The 22,244-nt window shown below is 38.5% G+C and overlaps 1 protein-coding gene and 1 long non-coding RNA gene across 9 annotated transcripts in view; one reads left to right on the plus strand and one right to left on the minus strand.

Annotated features, from left to right (window-relative positions):
- foxp1b (forkhead box P1b) overlaps positions 1-22,244 on the plus strand; it is a 195,197-nt gene that overhangs the window by 77,088 nt on the left and 95,865 nt on the right. For all 8 annotated transcript variants that reach the window (XM_082137340.1, XM_082137335.1, XM_082137332.1 and 5 more), the window contains one exon: positions 15,798-15,949. In XM_082137340.1, coding sequence (XP_081993466.1) covers positions 15,809-15,949 — 141 coding nt within the window. In that variant the 5' untranslated portion in view covers positions 15,798-15,808. The remainder of the gene's footprint in view (positions 1-15,797; positions 15,950-22,244) is intronic.
- Positions 1-22,244, minus strand: part of LOC309474741 — a 54,037-nt gene that overhangs the window by 19,471 nt on the left and 12,322 nt on the right. The gene's annotated exons all lie outside the window — the stretch shown is intronic.

The raw sequence follows: 22,244 nt of genomic DNA on the forward strand, positions 1-22,244 counted from the left end.
CTGTCGTTCGTTCGTTCGTTCTATCTTTCTGTCGATCGTTCTATCTTTCTGTCGATCGTCGATCGTTCTATCTTTCTGTCGTTCGTTCTATCTATCTGTCGATCATTCTATCTATCTGTCGTTCGTTCTATCTTTCTGTCGTTCGTTCTATCTATCTGTCGATCATTCTATCTATCTGTCGTTCGTTCTATCTTTCTGTCGTTCGTTCTATCTATCTGTCGATCATTCTATCTATCTGTCGTTCGTTCTGTCTTTCTGTCGTTCGTTCGTTCGTTCTATCTTTCTGTCGATCGTTCTATCTTTCTGTCGATCGTCGATCGTTCTATCTTTCTGTCGTTCGTTCTATCTATCTGTCGATCATTCTATCTATCTGTCGTTCGTTCTATCTTTCTGTCGTTCGTTCTATCTATCTGTCGATCATTCTATCTATCTGTCGTTCGTTCTATCTTTCTGTCGTTCGTTCTATCTATCTGTCGATCATTCTATCTATCTGTCGTTCGTTCTGTCTTTCTGTCGATCGTTCTATCTATCTGTCGTTCGTTCTATCTTTCTGTCGATCGTTCTATCTATCTGTCGTTCGTTCTATCTTTCTGTCGATCGTTCTATCTATCTGTCGTTTGTTCTATCTATCTGTCGATCGTTCTATCTTTCTGTCGATCGTTCTATCTTTCTGGCGATCGTTCTATCTATCTGTCGATCGTTCTATCTATTTGTCGTTCGTTCTATCTATCTGTCGATCGTTCTATCTATCTGTCGTTCGTTCTATCTTTCTGTCGATCGTTCTATCTATCTGTCGTTCATTCTATCTTTCTGTCGATCGTTCTATCTTTCTGTCGATCGTTCTATCTTTCTGTCGATCGTTCTATCTATCTGTCGTTCGTTCTATCTTTCTGTCGATCGTTCGTTCTATCTGTCGTTCGTTCTATCTTTCTGTCGATCGTTCTATCTTTCTGGCGATCGTTCTATCTATCTGTCGATCGTTCTATCTATTTGTCGTTCGTTCTATCTATCTGTCGATCGTTCTATCTATCTGTCGTTCGTTCTATCTTTCTGTCGATCGTTCTATCTATCTGTCGTTCATTCTATCTTTCTGTCGATCGTTCTATCTTTCTGTCGATCGTTCTATCTTTCTGTCGATCGTTCTATCTATCTGTCGTTCGTTCTATCTTTCTGTCGATCGTTCGTTCTATCTGTCGTTCGTTCTATCTTTCTGTCGATCGTTCTATCTTTCTGTCGATCGTTCTATCTTTCTGTCGTTCGTTCTATCTATCTGTCGTTCGTTCTATCTTTCTGTCGATCGTTCTATCTTTCTGTCGATCGTTCTATCTATCTTTCGTTCGTTCTATCTTTCTGTCGATCGTTCTATCTATCTGTCGTTCGTTCTATCTTTCTGTCGATCGTTCTATCTTTCTGTCGATCGTTCTATCTATCTGTCGTTCGTTCTATCTTTCTGTCGATCGTTCTATCTATCTGTCGTTCGTTCTATCTTTCTGTCGATCGTTCTATCTATTTGTCGTTCGTTCTATCTTTCTGTCGATCGTTCTATCTATTTGTCGTTCGTTCATTCTATTTGTCGTTCGTTCATTCTATCTTTCTGTCGATCGTTCTATCTTTCTGTCGATCGTTCTATCTATCTGTCGTTCGTTCTATCTTTCTGTCGATCGTTCTATCTGTCGTTCGTTCTATCTTTCTGTCGATCGTTCTATCTTTCTGTCGATCGTTCTATCTATTTGTCGTTCGTTCTATCTTTCTGTCGATCGTTCTATCTTTCTGTCGATCGTTCTATCTTTCTGTCGATCGTTCTATCTATCTGTCGTTCGTTCTATCTGTCGTTCGTTCTATCTTTCTGTCGTTTGTTCTATCTATCTGTCGTTTGTTCTATCTTTCTGTTGATCGTTCTATCTATCTGTCGATCGTTCTATCTATCTGTCGTTCGTTCTATCTTTCTGTTGATCGTTCTATCTAGCGTTCTGTCTGTCTTTCTTTTTTCATCTATCTATCAATCGTTCTGTCTGTTTTTCATCCATCTATCCATCTATCTATCGTTCTGTCGATCATTCTATCGTTCTGTCTATCGATTGTTCTATCGGTCTGTTGATCGTTGTCTATGGTTCTGTCTGTCTTTCTCTTTTTTCATCTATCTATTGATCGTTCTGTCTCTTTTTCATCCATCTATCGTTCTGTCGATCGTTCTATCGTTCTATCTGTCGATTGTTCTATCGGTCTGTTGATTGTTCTATCTATTGTTCTGTCTTTCTCTTTTTCCGTCTATTTCTATCCATCTATCATTCTGTCGATCGTTTTGCCGTTCTATATCGTTTTATATATCCATATGTCTAAAATATATATATATATATAATGTCTAAAATTCTATTGTCCTATCTATCGTTCTATTGTTCTGTCGATCATTCCATCTTATCTGTCTGTCATCTCTTAGACACTACAGACAGTAGTAAATCAGTGACTATATTTTGCTGTCAAGTGTTTTGCTACTTTCAGGCTGGAATAAATTTCTTTGATTAGGTTTGGTTGTGTGAGTAATGCCATATGAATGGGGCCACATAGATTCATTTTTAGATCTTTTTTTCCAAACGCTGTCTGGCTCAATCCTGCCTAATAAGTGCACAGACAGATACACTATTGTCACCTCACGGAATGGAGGCGGATAGGACATAAGTAATCCGTATTGATTTTGACATTACAATGTTGTAAGTGATAACTACGTTAACAGGCGCTATAAAACCAAAGCCCTAATTAGGCCGTATTTCATACTCACCATTAGGTAGGCTTTTTAATTCAACGATGATACCCAAGTGATCAATTTTCCCTGCGTTTTGTGTTTTAGAAAAAGCAGTGTAAAAAGCCAGCTTTGTCTTTGAGGCAAAAGGGAACGGCATTGTTTTTAACCTCCTCTTAATGAACTTTGTGTGGCCGTTGTTTGCAGACTTCAAGGTCGAATTCGTAGAATGGCTGCACATTTTTTGTAAACATGTTTACATGCAGACATGTGTCAATACAGTAAACGTGTACAGGCTCAGAGAGGCCATACCGGTTAACTCAGTGTTGTTGTTTTTTTCTGAGTACCTTATATGCGCATGAGTCTGTTTGTGCAAACGTCTGTGTGGCCAGGCGCTCATGCACCTGCAAAAAAATATAGTTTCACAACCCCATAATGATGCTTCTGCTCACAATGAGCATCTGTTTGTAATCTTTTCCACAAGTGTTCAAAAAAAAAAGAAAAGAAAGAACTAAAGGCAAAAAAGGAGAAGAATGCTTGAGCAGCAGTGGTATTAAATATGAATTAATGGAATGAAGCCTAGACACGGTTGTAGCGACAAAAAAAACATTAATACAATTTATGTTACTGGCACGTAGGTACATTTGGACTTAGTATCCTTTAATTAGAAGTGAGATATTAGCATTTCATAGGGATTTACACAGGGAAGACACTGCCACAGACAGGAGCACTTTCATTCCGCTCTGTTCTGCATGTAATGAGCGGTGTCATTAGTTGATGGAGAGGATTCTGCCCCGACTCTACCTTGAAAGGCACGTCATTTACATACTTCTTAGGAATACAGTCTATAATGGATTCCTCAATGAATAAAATAAAACAGCACTTCTTTAAAATTTCAAGAGTAATGTGCACAGGCTCTGATTCGTTTGTTGGTGCGGTTTGGCTAAGTCAATTGAGATGAAGTCCTGGCGGGTTGGTGAGGAGAGATTGACTTATGTCTGAGAGTAAAGACCTCAGATTTTGCTCTGGGAACAGAGAAGTGCGTCATAAATTCGGAATGAGATCAATAATGTGGTGACATGAAAGTCTTAAAGCTGCGGATCAAAAACAGGGGGAACGAATGACACAAACTATGTTTGTGTGATCCGTCGAGTCCGGGTTTGATGGTTTTTGTGGGATGATTTGGGTTGCAATGCTGTCATTTTTGGTGCAGTTGGTTTTGGTAGACGGCAATAGTTAAATGTCATTATTCATGATAATTCGACTGGAAAGTGGAGGTGTTTTCCTTCCCCTTTCAAATGCAAGTTTATAAGCCCTCAGATGTCATCCCTCCCCCATCTGTCTCACGTATTACTTTCACTTTTTTCCACCCATCGAATCAGCAGTGAAGTGATTTTGTATTTTATTGATGAGCTTCGAAGTGGCAAGTGTAGGAAATGGAACCTTTGATCAGAGCGTCTCTAGGAAATGGAAGTTGAGGGTGTGAAGTCCGCCAGGTGAGACACATCCAGCCTCTGTAAGACCCTCCCTCATACATTTGAGCGAGACAAGAACCCTCTCACCATCTTCCTGCCCTCCCCCCCACCGAAAACACATATTTGTTTAGGCTGTTTTCACTCCAAGTTACATGAGCGCCGATTACAGCTTTTCATTAGCGAAAATTGGGTATTTGTTTTAAACTTTAACCAGTCACTTTGATATGCTAATTACGCTGTAATTTAATTTGAGTCCCGTAATGATGATGCCGTTATTATGGACATAAATGATGCAGTTAAGCAGAGAGTAATCTCATTTGCATACTGTACATGCCAGTAAATTAAAGCCTTTCCTGCTTGGCTTCAACTTTAATTTTCCACTTCTTTTCACACAGCCTCTCTCCCAGCCCTCCATCTAATAACAGGCCTTTGCTTGTTTGATGTGGAGAGCCACTGTTACGCTTCGAGTCTAGTCACAATATGTAATACATAAAGGGGCTCGTTAGCACACTGAGTGTGCCTCTAAGATGCTGCCATTAATAGGAAGAGGTGGGTCTCACTTCGGGCTTTTTTCGTAGATACTTGCACCCCCCCCATATTCTTTTCTCCTGGCTGTCTTTTTGTATTTCCACTTTTTGTCACCTCCGAAAAGAAAAGGGGAAAAAAATATATTAAAGAACTGAAGGTTAGCCGTTTTAAGGGCAAGCGCCGTTGTTTTGATCATGGAGAAGACTGGTTTAAAGGGCGATTTGTGTGCCGGTGCATGATTCATGGTCATGGGATGAGCAAGGTGCACGTGTTTATTAAATCCCTTTTTCCCTATCACATTTATGTTGACAGCTCCTTAATGCACTCGCAGTAAATCTACAATGTCACCGTCTTAATTCTCATAATTGATTTTTTCTGTTATTTATGTATATTTTTTTCTGTTTTATATATATATATACACATTTATATACTCTTATATATACATTTATATAGCCTTGTTGGAAAACGAACAAAAAAAAAGAATAAAAAAAAGTGATAAGTTAAATGCTTATCATTCTGAATAATTCTGAATGCACTTCCTTTTGTAATTTAAGAAAGATTGCCTGAAAGTCTGTCTCTCTCTCTCTCTCTTTCTTTCACTGGGTGGAGGGGATATTTTATGGACTTAATGCTGACAATACAATTGCCCTTCAGCGCGAATGCTTTTCCATTTTGTACCATAAAGAATATTATTTTCCTGCCAGCCAATTTTCTCCGTTAGTCCCTAATTGGCTCCATAAATCTGGTGGCGTGGAGGGTGAGGAATGTTTCGCTGTCGCAGAGTGTAATCCTCACCCTTATTTACCAATTCATTAAGATTCATTGATGCAGGATAGGGTGAGAGGAAATGACAGCATAAATCAGGGTTCCAACATAATGACCCTAATCAGCTGGGAATTGCAGAAAATGGCATGATGAACTATGTCCTTGCGTTAGTGCCCACTGTACGTTGTCATTGCGCTTGCTTTATGGGTGGGACGCATCTCCCTGACACGGACTGTATTTAACACAAAAAAAGAGTTGTTAAAAAGCCGATTCCATTAAAGCGCTCATCGGTTTCACGCGAGGTCTTTTGCCGTTTACCCCCAGCATGCCCTTTACCTTTGGTTTAACTGCTTAATGGAAGACAGGGGACTCAACCCTTTCTTTTTAACCCTTTCAGTATACAGTATTAATATGTTTTATCTTAATACACAAACCTCTATAGGAAGAGGTGCATGACACCAATATGGCAGAATGGATGCCATATGTCCGCTCATTTTCTAGTAAACATTCAGAAAGATGTTTCACTTCTGAGCACAAGTCTTTAATTTCGGCACCAGCACCTCACAGCTGTGCAATATCCCTTTCTCGATATTGCCTAAGTATGCAGGATGGAAAGTATACCAAACGATGTTGTGGTTTGATGTCTGTGGTGAAGAATCTTAGTTGTATAAAAATATAGAGAGGTCATGTGATTCCTGAATGCTGCAAAGTAGTCTTTCGGGGTTCCCCTATGGTTATTGCTTTTGATCACAAGACGTAAGCTGTGACGCCAAATGTTTTCGTGCAGAAATTAGGTTTTGTGCATGCAAGCACTGAAAATTGCTGAGATTATACAGCATGTTTATACCCGATAAAGCCAAACGACTAGTCGATCAGCATGATTTATGCCTATTGTGTATTCTGTAATCAACACAGTATGAATCAGAAAAAGTGTTTATAGAGTGATTGTGTTAACATTTTCTTGTCATGTATTGACAAATCAGAGGGTAATTATGGTTGTTATTAGATCGTTTGATAATAATTTCTCATGTAAAAAACGTAACAAACTGCAACAGTTGACCAGTTCTGCGTAGAACTTGCTTATCTTGAATGAACTTTTTGCTGTCTTTCTCCCTTGTTTGAGTGTGTGTGTTTTTTTTTAACAATAAGGTCACAGTAAACTATCTTATAAACTTTTATGGGTGCCTTATTTATTTTTGCTGCTTTTCAGATGCCTTTTCAGACCTTGTTTCATTGTTATAAAATGTCCCCTTAATTGTGTAGTTTTGACAAATTATGCAAAAATTGTGAATATATTAATTATTTGGGTGTTTTTTCAATTCATAGTAATGATTCATATCCATTACAGAATGCTGCCAAACACGATACATTGTTAAAAATGTGATGGAAATGAATTCATGTTTGTTTATTCCAAAGTATATATTTAATTTACTTGTTAATACATTTTATATCATTTCAATAAACTTTTTCAAGCATTTAAATGATGATTAAATTTGCTATATTTGTATAGCAAGCAATGTTCATATGCTACTGGGCCTGCAAATTAGGTAGTGAGTATTCAGGTTCCTCTGCTTGACTGTAGTTATGTTGTTGCCTTTTTCCATTAATGCCAATTGACACTATGGCAGTGCAACTGGGTAATTTACCCCCAAGATAATGTTTCTAATAATACAGGCCCTCTCATGGTTTAGACTGGAAATATTAATTAGACAAAGTTCGTGGAGGCTAAACTCCCCGTCCCACAAATACGCGGTTGACACATTTCCTCTGCGCAAAAGTCTGCGTTCGCTCCACCCATGGGAGTGCTCGTTGCACGAATTTCAAGTAACAATGATTAAAAATATATGACACACTTTTAAATAATATTAAAACAATATGCACTTTGGCCAGTCCCAGAGGATGCGGGAGATTGAATGCCTTGTTTTCTTTGCCGAGTGCGTGTGGGTGTTTGACAGTTGTAATTTGTCCGTTGTGCTGTGGGGCCTTTTGAGTGAAGGCCTCCTTCCCCACAGCTCGATGCCTCACATGCGTACGGTTGAGACCCGGCTCACGGTTACTGACTCTTCGCTGCCGTGCTAATCATCCCATGCTGTCTGTGAACCAATCCTTCAATGTCGCTTGAAGGAGAGTCGCTCAGGAGTTTGTCGTAAACCGCTCATGACTGTAGTTCCACATCCCAAAATTGGCCTTTCTATCCTGGTAGCGGCTGCATTAAAACTCATTAGACTTCTTCTTATTTACTTTGGTCTCTATTGGCTGTTTCGCTAAAAATACCGTGGCCTGCCTTACTTTTGTGCGTTCCATCATAGTCTTGGCACAGCAGGGCCTTAAACGCAGCGCAGACTTTGTCGCAAATTCATTGAGGAGACAAACTGTTTTGTGTACGTCTTGAAATTATACATCTATTTAGCCTCTCCGCTGGAGTTGTCTTCCGGTTGACGGCATCCTGATTGTTCATTTCTTGTTCATTTCTCAAGCTTGTAGTGTGATAATGGGTTCATATTTGTTTGAATCATTGTGCGCAGCATTAAGGAGCACCGGCACCGGCTTGCAGTGATGGTCTGGTGATATGTTTCAATCTGGATTTCACGCGCAAGGATCTTATTACGTTTCTCTCAATGTGTAATAAATATATGTTTAGACCCCTGTATCACTCGTTTTTGCAGCTCTTCAGAGTAGGGATAAATCGATTTGGAGAGGTAAATGAAATGAATGTGAGAGCGGTTGGACTGAGAAGACAGCAAGTTGAAAAAGCAACTGTTTCTGAAACAGAAAAGGACTTTTTCAATACTTCAATACACTCTAGAACAGGGTTTCTCAAACTCGGTCCTGGAGGGCCACTGTCCTGCACAGTTTAGCTCCAACCCTGATCAAACACACCTGAGCAAGCTAATCAATGTCTTCAGGATCACTAGAAACTCACAGCTAGGTGTGTTTGATGAAGGTTGGAGCTAAACTGTGCAGGACAGTGGCCCTCCAGGACCGAGTTTGAGAAACCCTGTTCTAGAAGAACACTCTACTCACCATCTTGGTGCTTGAAAAACTAACTCTTCTCTTTTAAATGTATTTGAACCCTTTGGGGTCTGAGGTGTTTTCTGGGGGTGCTTTTTTCAGTTACACTTAAACAAGGAACTTCCGCACACTAGCAATACTTGCAAATGAATATCAAATTTTTTTTTAGCAACGTTTCGGTCTCACAACCTTCATCCGGCATAACATTCAGTTACACTCATAAAAAAAAAAAATCATGGCTTAAGTCATATTACACAAACTGTGCTACAATAATAGTTTATTCCTGTGATGGCAAAGCTGAACTTTCATGATGAACATCATCATCAACACCCCTGAACATGATCCTTCAGAAATCATTATAATATGCAGATTTGGTACTCAAGTAACATTTCTTATTATTATCGATGTTGAAAGCAGTTGTGCTGTTTCATATTTTTTCCAGGATTATTTGATGAATAGAAAGTTCAAAAGATGTTTTGAACTGAACTGAGAGGAACTGATAAGAATGTAAATGTGTACCTTGAAATGCAATGTAAGTCGCTTTGGATAAAAGCGTCTGCCAAATGCGCAAATGTAAATAAATGTAAATGTTTTTGCATCAATGTAAAAGTCTTCACTGTCAGTTTAGCCTGAATTTCAGTTTAATGCATCCTTGCTGAATAAAAGTATTGATTATGCACCTCTTCCAGTAGATATAATGAAGCATATCCAAGCTTCTGTTTTTAAGGAAAGAGATTTGTGCAGTCAAATTCCCCAAAAGGACAAAAGCACCATACAAATTATCCATATGACTCCACTGGTATATTCCAATTCTTCTGAAGCCATGCATTTGGATTGACTTGAGGGTAAGTCATTTTTAGTTGAACTATCCCTTTAAGAGAATAGTTGTTTATGCCTTCACCACCTATCAAATACTTGTTTTGTACTGACTTAGTCAATACCATTGTGAATGTTAACAGTACAATCAAATTTGACGCATTGTAAATAGAGTATAGACAAGAACCCACAGCCATAATTGATATGTTCCGAGCACTAGTTACTGAGTAATTGACTGGTAATGTTTAACTGGTTTTACAAGTTCCTTGTGCTGTTTTCGTGGAGGCAATAAGGATGATGCAGCGTGTCTGTTTGTTCCGCAGACCGAAGCCGGACGTATAGGAGGAACGTGAGGTCCTGTTGAGTGACACATTCCCACCCCTATCTAGCTCACATTCACGTTGATCGTTAGCAGCTGTAGCCCACTCGTCCTAATGCTTCTTTAAATGTCAGGAGAACGACTGTTTGTTTGTCTTGAGTTTGTTTATTCAAGACGGGCTGCATTTGCATTGACCTTGCTATCCATACATGCTTGCCCGCAGCCTTCCATTCTCTCTCTTTCTCTAAAGAATGTTTACATTTCGGCTCGCCCTCTGTGTAACCTATGGGATCTGTTGATCATTCCACCTGGTTAATGTTAAATTGCTCTTTGCGAGAAGATGTGTTTGTTCATAAACAGAAAGAAAAGGCCCTGTTCTCCCCCTTGTTTACCGTAGTCATGGCAGCAATCAGTTATTAAACAAATAGCGAGCTTTGTTTGTAGGAGCTGCCGGACCGGCATTAGCCCTACAAGGTCTGGAAGCAAACTGAAGAAAGCACAAAAGAAAAGACGAAACCCGTCTGTCCAAACGTGGTGGGGTTTTGTTCTCAGATTGCCGCCACAGTAGTGTCGAGATATGTTTCTGGCCTGGAGAGGCCCGCTGAGATTAGAGGGGCTGTTTGGTCTCGCTGTGAGATCTACTTTTGGCAGAATGTCATTGCTGCTGTCATTTCCTCTTTGAGAGGGTGACGAGCAATTCTTTTCCACGAGGGCGAGTTGCTAGCCCTGATTGTGCCAACACATGTGAATGATGCAAAGTTGCGCCTTGAGACGGAAGACCCAAACCGAAGCTAACACAATGCTTGATATCTAGCATAGATAGTGATAGTCAGACTTTTGAGGAGGCTTGATCGCAGTCATAAGTAAACTTATTTATAAAACGTATTATAATTTTACTTAAAAAAAAAAAAGATTTTTAAATGTACCCCTGGGATTTATTTTGTGTGTGTGTGTGTGTACATTTTATATGATATACATTTTCCAATTGTGGTCTTTTAAAAAGGCATCTGAAATAATAAACTAAGTGCAATGTAGTGTTGTCAAAAATATAGATTTTTCGATACTTATCGATACTGAAATATCTGAAACTCTTCCACAGAATACACAATACCAGCTCTTCCTCACGCACTTGTTTCATTTGGTCCGGATGAATATTGTTGGTGTTACAGGGTTTGAATTTCAGCGTGGGATTGCACGTATTGTGCATAATTTTACTCGTTCCCGCAGATTTTGTGCTCACACCCAAAGTGTGCGCACATAAAGCCAAGTATATTGGCTATATAAAACAGTATAATGGGTCTGTGCGTCAGGTCGTAAAGTGACAGCAGCCTAATATTCCGGCTGCTAAATTCTGAGATAATATTAAAAATATCTATATGGCCGTTTTTCCCTATGGTAACAATGTCAAAATTGTGGCCAGTGAAAATGCTGAGTGGCTAGTAGCTTTGGAAAACCACTATCTACAGTGGCTGATGAGCTATATATATATATATATATATATATATATATATATATATATATATATATATATATATATATATATATATATATATATATATAAAATATATACACTCACCTAAAGGATTATTAGGAACACCATACTAATACTGTGCTTGACCCCCTTTCGCCTTCAGAACTGCCTTAATTCTACGTGGCATTGATTCAACAAGGTGCTGAAAGCATTCTTTAGAAATGTTGGCCCATATTGATAGGATAGCATCTTGCAGTTGATGGAGATTTGTGGGATGCACATCCAGGGCACGAAGCTCCCGTTCCACCACATCCCAAAGATGCTCTATTGGGTTGAGATCTGGTGACTGTGGGGGCCATTTTAGTACAGTGAACTCATTGTCATGTTCAAGAAACCAATTTGAAATGATTCGAGCTTTGTGACATGGTGAATTATCCTGCTGGAAGTAGCCATCAGAGGATGGGTACATGGTGGTCATAAAGGGATTGACATGGTCAGAAACAATGCTCAGGTAGGCCGTGGCATTTAAACAATGCCCAATTGGCACTAAGGGGCCTAAAGTGTGCCAAGAAAACATCCCCCACACCATTACACCACCACCACCAGCTTGCACAGTGGTAACAAGGCATGATGGATCCATGTTCTCATTCTGTTTACGCCAAATTCTGACTCTACCATCTTAATGTCTCAACAGAAATCGAGACTCATCAGACCAGGCAACATTTTTCCAGTCTTCAACTGTCCAATTTTGGTGAGCTCGTGCAAATTGTAGCCTCTTTTTCCTATTTGTAGTGGAGATGAGTGGTACCCAGTGGGGTCTTCTGCTGTTGTTGCCCATCCGCCTCAAGGTTGTGCTGCATACCCCGGTTGTAACGAGTGGTTATTTCAGTCAAAGTTGCTCTTCTATCAGCTTGAATCAGTCGGCCCATTCTCCTCTGACCTCTAGCATCAACAAGGCATTTTTGCCCACAGGACTGCTGCATACTGGATGTTTTTCCCTTTTCACACCATTCTTTGTAAACCCTAGAAATGGTTGTGCGTGAAAATCCCAGTAACTGAGCAGATTGTGAAATCCTCAGACCGGCCCGTCTGGCACCAACAACCATGCCACGCTCAAAATTGCTTAAATCACCTTTCTTTCCCATTCTGACATTTAGTTTGGAGTTCAGGAGATTGTCTTGACCAGGACCACACCCCTAAATGCATTGAAGCAACTGCCATGTGATTGGTTGATTAGATAATTGCATTAATGAGAAATTGAACAGGTGTTCCTAATAATCCTTTAGGTGAGTGTGTGTGTGTGTGTATATATATATATTTATATATATATATATATATATATATATATATATACACACACAGTGTATATATATGTTTTGTTTTTTGTTTGTTTTGACCAAATAGTGTAGAATTTTAATATTGTTCATTTATTGATTATTCACCATACAATGAAATAATTATCAGCTTATCAATATCGGCCAGAATCTTTATATCAGTAAATTTCTACATTCTACATATATGAATAATTGGTAACATTTTATTTTACAGTGTCCTTGTTACATATGTTACATGTACTTACCACAGTAATAACAGTAAATTATGCATAAACATGCAACTAACCCTCAACCAAACCATAATCCTACCCTAACCCTATAGTACTTGTTAACAGTTAATACTCAGTACTTAAATATATAATTACACTGTAACAATGACACCTTAAAATAAAGTGTAACCGAATTATTTTACCTTTTGGTTTTTGTCCAAGTTCCAAACAATACTGCATGGTGTTGTACTATATACATAATTTTGGGGTTGAATTTCATGCACAACTATATTGCCATATAAACATATATAAAAATGTCACACACTGTACTGTAATATTAGGTCATCATTTTGTTCATACTACCCATAGCCAAAATACAACTGTCTGCATTACTCATCATGAATCCTTGAGAAAAGATAAACCTCAAGATGCTCTCACACCTTTTCAGTCGAACAGATTATTGTGTTGTCTAGACAAGCAACAACGTTGAACCTAAACAGTGTGATCATGGGGTTTTGTCGACCTTATTGTGACTACTTATCTGAAGCGTAAGAATGTTGTGCTTTTGTTGGGCGCTTGTGTAAACAGGGGTGGTGTGAGAGCAAAGACTTGTAAGAGCAGGTGGGCTTTCATAACTTACCGGAATGACAGCATCTTTTTAACGTTGATGGAGTCTGCTTTCCGGCCTGGTGCACGGCACACACAAACAAACTCTCGCCATAAACACACTCACTGTCAAATCCTGGGAAATAATAAATAAGGGAGAAAGCTCTTGATTTTTCTGTATCTGCTCATGCTTTTATGTAGGCCAGGTGTGGTGCGCACATGATTTGGTGTGTGTGCTCGCAATATCAGATGAACCGAACAAAACGTCAACATGCGCAAATTCTGACCTTGTTGTATTATCTGTTGTTTGTTCCAAACACTTGTTGTGTTTAGCAAGCAAGCGTTTTGTGGGGAAAAGGCGCAGACATCTGATGATGGAGGTTGTTTGGTAGGTGCCTGGTGGCGGGGGCTTAATCTCTGGGAATTTCCATTATTTTGAAGTTTTTGCCTTAAGTCTTTGTTTTCTTTTTATTTAAAGCCACCATAAACACTGTCAACAAACACATCTGTTTCTTGTCAACTCTCGCTTGTCTGTTATTCATGTGTATGTTGCATGCCTTTTTTGTACCAAATTCTAGACAGAAAATCACAAGCAAAGAATTGCACTTTTTTTTTAATCAAAATGGGTCGAAACTCAAAGCTGGAATCATAATGATGAGACACTAAAACAATAGCTTAATTCATAAAGCCGTTGACATTATTAATGCCCTTCCACTAGATTATTTTTTCCCCTCCATCTATTTGATATTTGTGATGGATAACAGGCATTTTCTTTCATCCTTTTTTTTTTTTTTTATCGTGATATTGCTGCTTTTGAATTATTCCATGGTGAAATTTAATGAGAAACTAGATTTATGGGTTTCATTTGTTTGTCAATTCCGAAATTAATTGGGTGTTAATTTTAGCTGGCCCTCTTCAGACGTGGAATTGGGCGCGTGTGCATTACTTTGCATTCGTTGCAGCTTCACGTCTTTATTGTGGGTCACTAGTTTCGCATACATTAAAATAGCCCCCCGGCGCATTCTCATGATTACTTTTAGAGATGCCACGCATTCGCAAATTTACGCCCTTCCTTTATAATTATGAAAATTTAGTACGGAATGACAGTGCATGCATAATAGCCATTATCACCCTCTTTTATGGAACACAATGAAAAAAAGGAGAAAGAACAAATGAGACCGTAAAAGAGACAGAAAGGGGGAGAAGCTTGCTAAACAAGCCTCAGCTTGTTTGTGGGAGTACCAGGTACTTGGTCCGTTTATCTCTAATTGAAAGGATGATTTTGAGCATAGAGCAGTTTATTTACACATGTAATTTATTTACATAGTGTATTCAGGGTGTTTTAGAGATAAAACTAAAATATGTGATTTAAGAAATGGACAGGGCTCCCTGAGATTTTAGTCATCAATGTAGTTCAGTATGTGTGTGCATATATATACATTTACATTAAAACATTTTTTTTCGGTCTAGTAGTTGATGTGGTCCAATTGGTCCCAGTCTTCTTGTTTACATCAATAAATAGAATAGAAGAGCCGCAGCCCTTCGGTGGTCCAGATGGGTCAATCCCCAATGTGTTCTCCTGCGTCTGTAACCGCCTCTCCCCTGCAAACCTGGCTGAACAATTATCAAGCGCCTTATTACTGTCTGAGAGGGTCAGCATTATAAATCTGAATTCTTTTCAATTTTCACCTGCCTATGTGATTAGCACCCACTGCTTTAAGGGCATTCATTCTGCCTCATATCAATAATTAATAAGCCAAGTTAATTTACTTCTGCCCGACTTGGTCAGCTTCATTAAGATGGTCTGAAACAGGGCTACAAGGCACTCCTTGCCAACGAGTGCCACGATGAATGCAAAAGATATAAATCTAAGAGTCTATCTCAGGACGACATGGACAGATCAGGAGAAAAGTAGTATTTTTAGTGTATCGCAGGGTTGGTCTGTTAGATGGGAAGCGTTGGAAGAACAAAAAGTCTTTTTGTGAGCCTGAATAGGCAACATTAAAGTATAATGTATTATTGGAAATACTTTTGGAAGTACATGGGAATATTTTCAGGTTTGTTTATTTGTGTGCGGGCCCAGGACCGCGGCGTTAACTCAACACCCTGGATGCGAACGTTTTCTGAGAAGTTTTGATTTTTGAGATTTGTAATCCGACCAACTCTCCTGCCCTGTTTCCCATTAAAAAGCCATCGCGCTGTGGTTCTTCTGGGAGCAATGCGAGTAAATATATCCATTTCACTTGAACAAGTTTTGTTTGTGAGCGAGTGTGTTTTCTTGGGCCTCTCTGCTGAGACGTGACCGAGGTTTGGGTTCCCATTCTGTTTTGCTTTTTTGCTGTTTCTTCATTCTTTCAGGCCCAGCAGAAGGATGGAAAACAAACAGAATATGATTGTTAGCGTCTTTTAAGGGAAAGATGGGAAAGGTGAAATTGAGCGGGACAAAAGGAAATTGACGTTTGCCAGGAATTGTTTTAAAATGTTTTTATGTTTGTTTTAACACTCTTTTTGCATCTCTGCTGCAGGTTTTTAAGTCATGATGCAAGAGTCGGGGACAGAGGCGACAAACGAAACAGCCAATCAGAACGGCGCCGCACCTTGTGTGGAGAGACACAGAGAAGCCACACCTTCCTCTGACATCACAGCATCTGACCTCGTAAACTTCCAGCAACAGCAGGTCTTTACTTTTTTCCTCCTTACTTTAATCATCTGTTCATTCGTTCACACTTTCTATTTTAATTTCCTTTATTCCTTCCTTCCTTTTTCCTACTTTCCTACTTTTTATTCACTACTTTTATATATTGTTCATTCGTTAGTTAGTTTGTTCCTTCTTTCAGTTCGTCTTTTCTTTCTTCCTTCATTCCTTTCTTTCTTTTTTCATTTTTAAATGATTCCTTCCATCTTTTGATTATTTGTTCGTTACTTTGTTCCTCCCTTCCTCCTTTTATTTCTTCCTTTCCATTTCTTTCTTCATTCCTTCCATCCTTAATTTGTTTGTTCATTCCTACCTACGGCCCTACCTTTTCTTTCTTTCATTGTTGCACCTGTCTGTTATTAACGCATGTCAACGGCATCCTTCTCTCCCCTCTTTAAGTGCTTGTAAATATTTAATCGTCGCACCCCCTCCAACCAGAGTACATAAACACATTATTATGATTATTTATGTATATTGAGAGCGGTTTGAATTTTTAAACGCACTAAGTGCTCTTTCTGTGATTGTGTTTTTGGTTGCCAATGTGTTTATCCCGGCAACTCGGCATCTGCATTCAGGTGAAATATTTATCAACAGACAAATGCATAGGTGCAATGGAATTTACAGACAGTTGTGTATGTGCCGAGTCCATCCAGGTGCCACAGATTTCACCTGTCGCTTTGTAAACACCCCTAACACTCAGGTGGAAATTATGGAGAGCTTCCATTCAAAGCACCGGAGCGTGGAGTGTTGCAGCCGTTTTTTATTATATACCTAGAACGCCCAAAGCATCCTCACTCAGACTAAAATAAACAGACAAGCTCTTTCTGTCTGTCACACGGCAGCGTGTTGAGCCGGCCAGCATTGAAAAGATCAGCCAGTCGTATGTTATCTGCACCCCACGGCATGATGGGAGATGTTGTCAAGGGTTGTTTGGTGGGGGATGGGGAGCTTCTGAAGTAACTGTCTGCCGGAGTAACGTGGCTGTCGTTGAACTGAGGAGAGCGATGCCTTGATTTTAATGCCAAACAGGACAGGTCTGCGTGACGTCTGGTTTGAGAGGAGAGAACAACCCAAAACTGATTTGTTTTGGTCTTATTTCATACATAGGATATTGATTTTGTTTTGTGTTTAAATTAGTAAGATGTTGGTTGCAAATTGGAATTATTATTTTGGATAACGAATAGGAATAAAACTTATTTGACATTTAGATATTCCCTTCAGTCTTCTTGAGATCAATCTGTAACTAGAGTATATCGCCATCAATCAATAATCTGAAGCATCTGTGATTGGTTCTCGCTTTCGCCTTCTCCTGTCCTCTGAATTGCTTCAGTCTGTCGTGTGCTTCTCTGACTTAGCGTGATGTTGTCGGTTCGAAAATCACAGGCATGCTGAATTCATTACCGCAGTCGTCACACAAAACCATGGATAAGATTTCAATAACTGCAGGCCACAGTTGAGTAAACAGTTGCACTGAAACTTAATTCCTGTTGACTTTGCCTTCATTCTGTGCCAGGGGCTCAATCTGATTCACTCGGCTGAGACATCAGGGGTTACTACTCTGACAAATGCAAGGAAATGGAGAGAGAAAGAAGGAAGAGGAGATAGAGAGAGAGGCTGAACGCCAGAGTGCTTGACCGAGTCAGGGATGTGCACTTGACATTGTAACCAAAAAAATGTTTTTAACATTTACTTCGTAGTTTTACTGTCACTGTGATGCGTGGAGGAACAGTAGCTTAACTTCATTTTTCAGTAACATAGTAGAAAAGTCTAACTTAAAACTTTCCAGAAAATAGTCACATTTTACATCTTCAAATTGAAAGAACAATATTTAGTTTAACGCTGCTGTTTATCACTATTTTGGAGTTACATATAACATACATGTGTATTTTTAAGCTTGAGAAATACTGCTGTGATTGAATTCTAAAAGCTGATTTATTTTTGGGAATATTATTTTGGAAATATTATATAATATTAAAAGGCTTCTCAGAACAGAGTTAATATTGTAGTCTAAATGTCAAAGCTTATACTGTAAATAATATTTTGCTTTTTTTTTTATCAGCTTTGATCATTACAGGTTCTTTGTTTTTCCCCGTAAGAACAAGGATTCAGTTGTGTGATAATTGACAGCTTTTTTACAACACATCAGTCTCTTTGCTTGCGTTATGCACACAATACATAAAACGTAACCTTTTTAAACCTCCAAAAGCCCAGTTTCTCCCCTGACAAGCTGTAGGGTTTTATTATCTTTCAATTTATAAACTCCTACGACTCCTTAAATACGTGAAAAACAACAAACCTGGAGGCTGACATATCATCTATCCTGATTAGTCGACATAACTGTGAAAGACAGTGCTCATTAATAAAGACTAGGGATAAAATAATTGTAATCTGTTTGATCATCTCGACCTTGACAGGGGAATTTATCTTCTCGAACTAGTCAGATTTGGGGGGAAGTAGACCATAAGCTTCATTTAAACATCTCCATTAGGAAGTCAAATCCCCAGTGCTATTACCTTATATAAAAGAGATGTGTCCCTAAATGGGAGTTCTCTAGATAGAATAGAGCCTTTAGATTCAAATAAAGCCACCTCAAATGTCTTTCATCCTTGTACTAAAGAATTTAGGTCCACTCTTTAAATGGTTTATGCATATAATTCACCAACATTAAAGGAACAGACCACCCCTGTCAGCATTTATGCAAAAGATTTCCATTATGGCACAAGCGCCATCTCCAATGAGCAATTCATTTCTCTGTGGTCTGTGGTCGACAAGATCAGGGGGAAAAAAAAACATGTCTGTGGACATCCTTATGATGTAGTTGGGATGTGATTCCAGGAAAAGCAGTGGAGGAAAGAAAATTGTGCATGTATCAAGATGCTGGTTTAGGGAAAATATCAAAAGAAATTGTATGAAAAACGATCCATTTACCATGTTCATTAAGCACAGTTAATTATATATATACATACAGTACGTATATGTATATATAATTAAGTAAAAAAAAAAAAAAAAACATGACCTCATGACAAAATGAATTGATTTGGACTGCAATTATATTTGTTTTAACAAGAGTCCTAGTCTAGAGAGTCCTAATAAAATCATATATTATATTATATATTTTATATTGTATGCATTGCATTCTGTTTTATGCAGTGAGGATTGGTTTAGATGTGTTTTGTACACATATGTGTTATGTAGTTTTTGTTTTTTTGTTTTTTTGCATGTCAGCCATCGCTCATTGCAGCAGCGACTGCACCCACAGGAATTTCCCCATTCACAATACAAACATCCTTCCACAGCCACACAACCAAGACAGCCATCTGATTGATCGCATCTCTCATGTGCTTCCCAAAATTATGACACAGTTGTGGCCCAAACAGGGCATCACTGACCTATATCTGATCTCACCGAATGTACAGTACACTCTGTACAACTTAAAGCAAGAACACCGTCAATCCCGAACTGATTGCGTTCCGTCACAGAATGCTATTCGGGGGCCTCTTTAAAAAGCACACAGAGTCTTGTCTTGCACTCAGCGAGGCAGAAAGAGAAGTTGTGGTTTTCAGCAACATCTTTTGATGAGGAAGTGAAGAAGATCTTAAGAGATAAAGATTTAAAGAAAATAATGCCAGCCTGCACTTATGCAAGCGCAAAACACATTTTGGTGTTTTTTGTTTTTTTTTGGGTCTGCTTTCTGCAAAAGGGAGTGAACATGTGTGAATCACACTAAAATAGCTGTGCAACAAGGATGTTGTCGTACATTTCTGATCCAGGCTAAGTTTACAGGATCATCCTTCTGTTTTCCAGAAATTCATGGCAAAAGTATAGCTCAGATCATTTGGCCAATGAGGAATCTGTCAATAATTTGGTCAGATAATTTAGTCAATGATGATGATGATATATAATGTACACACAAGTCAGACTTATAAAATAAGACTAGCCTATTAGGATTTTTTTCTTTTTTTTTGGATTAGTCAAAATGTTGTAAAAACTGTTGAATATAGTTGCGATTGTCATCTCTTGATCTTGAATGCTGTGATGACACTGATTATAAATGTACAAGATTTTAAAAATGATTTACAGTACATCCTGTTTATGGTCTGTCAGAGGCTGATTGACATCGGAGAGGGTGTTAGCTCAGCGTAGCTCAGATAATTTGGTCAAGAAGGTGTGACAAATTTGAGATTGTTTTGAGATTTCTTATGCTTAATTGCGTACTTTGGTATCTTGGATATCAAAGCACTGTTTGAGTCATTGAAATCTCTTCTAAAAGTTTCTGAAAGAGGAGACACATATGAGGTCATGGGGCTTTTTGATTTGCTCCCAATTAATCTCAATGCTGTCTTGAAGAAACTATTGAGATTTTATATATATATGTATATGTGTATGTGTATATGTATATGTGTGTATATATATATATATATATATATATATATATATATAATGTGTGTGTGTGTGTGTGTGTGTGTGTGTGTGTGTGTGTGTGTGTGTGTGTGTGTGTGTGTGTGTGTGTGTGTGTGTGTGTGTGTGTGTGTGTGTGTGTGTGTGTATAGATATATATATAAACAAATAATTTGCTATTTTCTTTGATATTCACATTCTTAAGAATGTGTGCATCCAAGCCTCTATATGGCACAATTCCTGATGAGTTATGAGTGATTAAGTTGATGTGTATATATAATCTCTTGCATGTTTAAGCAAGCAGCGATTGCCAGGAATCCTGCTCAGCTGATGCTGCTCTTAAATTTGAAATATTAATGCCCTGTCTCATGGCAGACTTTTTTAATCACATTTTAGAGCACCCTCACTCAAAGTCATACCAACATCATCTCAAAACCACAAAAAACAAAGAAGACTAGACATATAGACAGACAAGAAAAGCTACAGCATGAGTAAGTGCTGTTCTTTGATGGGAGGGCAAACTCATCTGTTCATTCTGACAGAATCATGCTTTTTTACTAATCATAAGATTTGTAAAAAAAAAAATCCTAAGATTTTCTATGCTGTTATGTCATATGCCATGCCATGCTAACCATGCTATTAGCAAGGGCTTTTTCTTGTTGTTTTCCTCTGGCCCTTAAGCATGGTTAGGAGCTGGTGAGGTGATGTCTTCGGGATGGTCACAGGCAGAACAGTCTGAGTAAGCACAGGTGCTTGCATTATGCAACGTGTAGCAAAACCTGGAACCCACCGGTACAAGAAACAAACTCAGGAGTGACAAAGCATGAATTATTTCCCCCCTTGGTAAATATGATCAAAGATGGCTGTAAAAAATAAATCTGCATTGCTAATCTTTTGAGATATATATATATATATATATATATATATATATATATATATATATATTTGTTAAATTATATAAAAAAAAATAAATAAAAAAAAAATATATATATATATTTAACATAGTCTGTGACCCTGGGCCACAAAACCATAAAAGAAAAATCGATCATTTTGACCCATACAATGTATTGTTGGCTATTGCCACAAATATACCCGTGCGACATGTGACTGGTTGTGTGGTCCAGGGTCACATATGATATTGTATATGTTAAATGTTAAGTCAATTCCTTTTCTTGTCATTGCAATTCCAATTCAACATCCTGTAGGCCTCAGATTCTAACTAATGAATTGAAAAAAGAGCAAATTCTTAAACTCATTCTTAAAAGCATTTTAGCAACCCTGTTCAGAGGAAAGATGTAAGATGGTGAAGAAAACACACATTTGTGCTCTTTTTCATTCTCTTTTCGCTTTAAGGTATCTGCTTGTAAACTGTTAATATTGTCAGATTGCACTAGAGAAAGGCAGAGCCTTCAACTTATTGCAAATCCTGAGCAGGAGATTGGTGTTATGACACCGCATATTGCCCCAAATTGCTTTATTGGTAAAACGCTAGTGCTTCCTTCAATTTTGATAATTTTATGGAATCCCTCGTTGAATGGTTTAATTATGTTATCACCCAACTGGCAACATCTGTCTTTATCCTGGAACAGGTGACAGTTTTATTACGGGACGAATCTCTCGGCTGGATCTCCCGATTGATGGCCGATCTGATTCATAATCGTACAGATGGAGATTGAAATTGTACATTAATGTGCTTGTACGTAGAAGAGAGGAGAAATAATTATTTGCAAAGCGGGAGAAAAAAAAAAACAGAAACATGCTCTGTGTGATTCTCCAAAGCCTGCTACAATTGAAGCATATTGCTTTTTGGGATCGTAACTAATTGTTGCAGGCAATATATCCCTCTGGCAGTGCACTTCTCACCCCCCGATACCCCCGA

Source organism: Leuciscus leuciscus, assembly GCF_965113295.1.
Source record: "Leuciscus leuciscus genome assembly, chromosome: 14".
Classification (NCBI taxonomy): domain Eukaryota; kingdom Metazoa; phylum Chordata; class Actinopteri; order Cypriniformes; family Leuciscidae; genus Leuciscus; species Leuciscus leuciscus.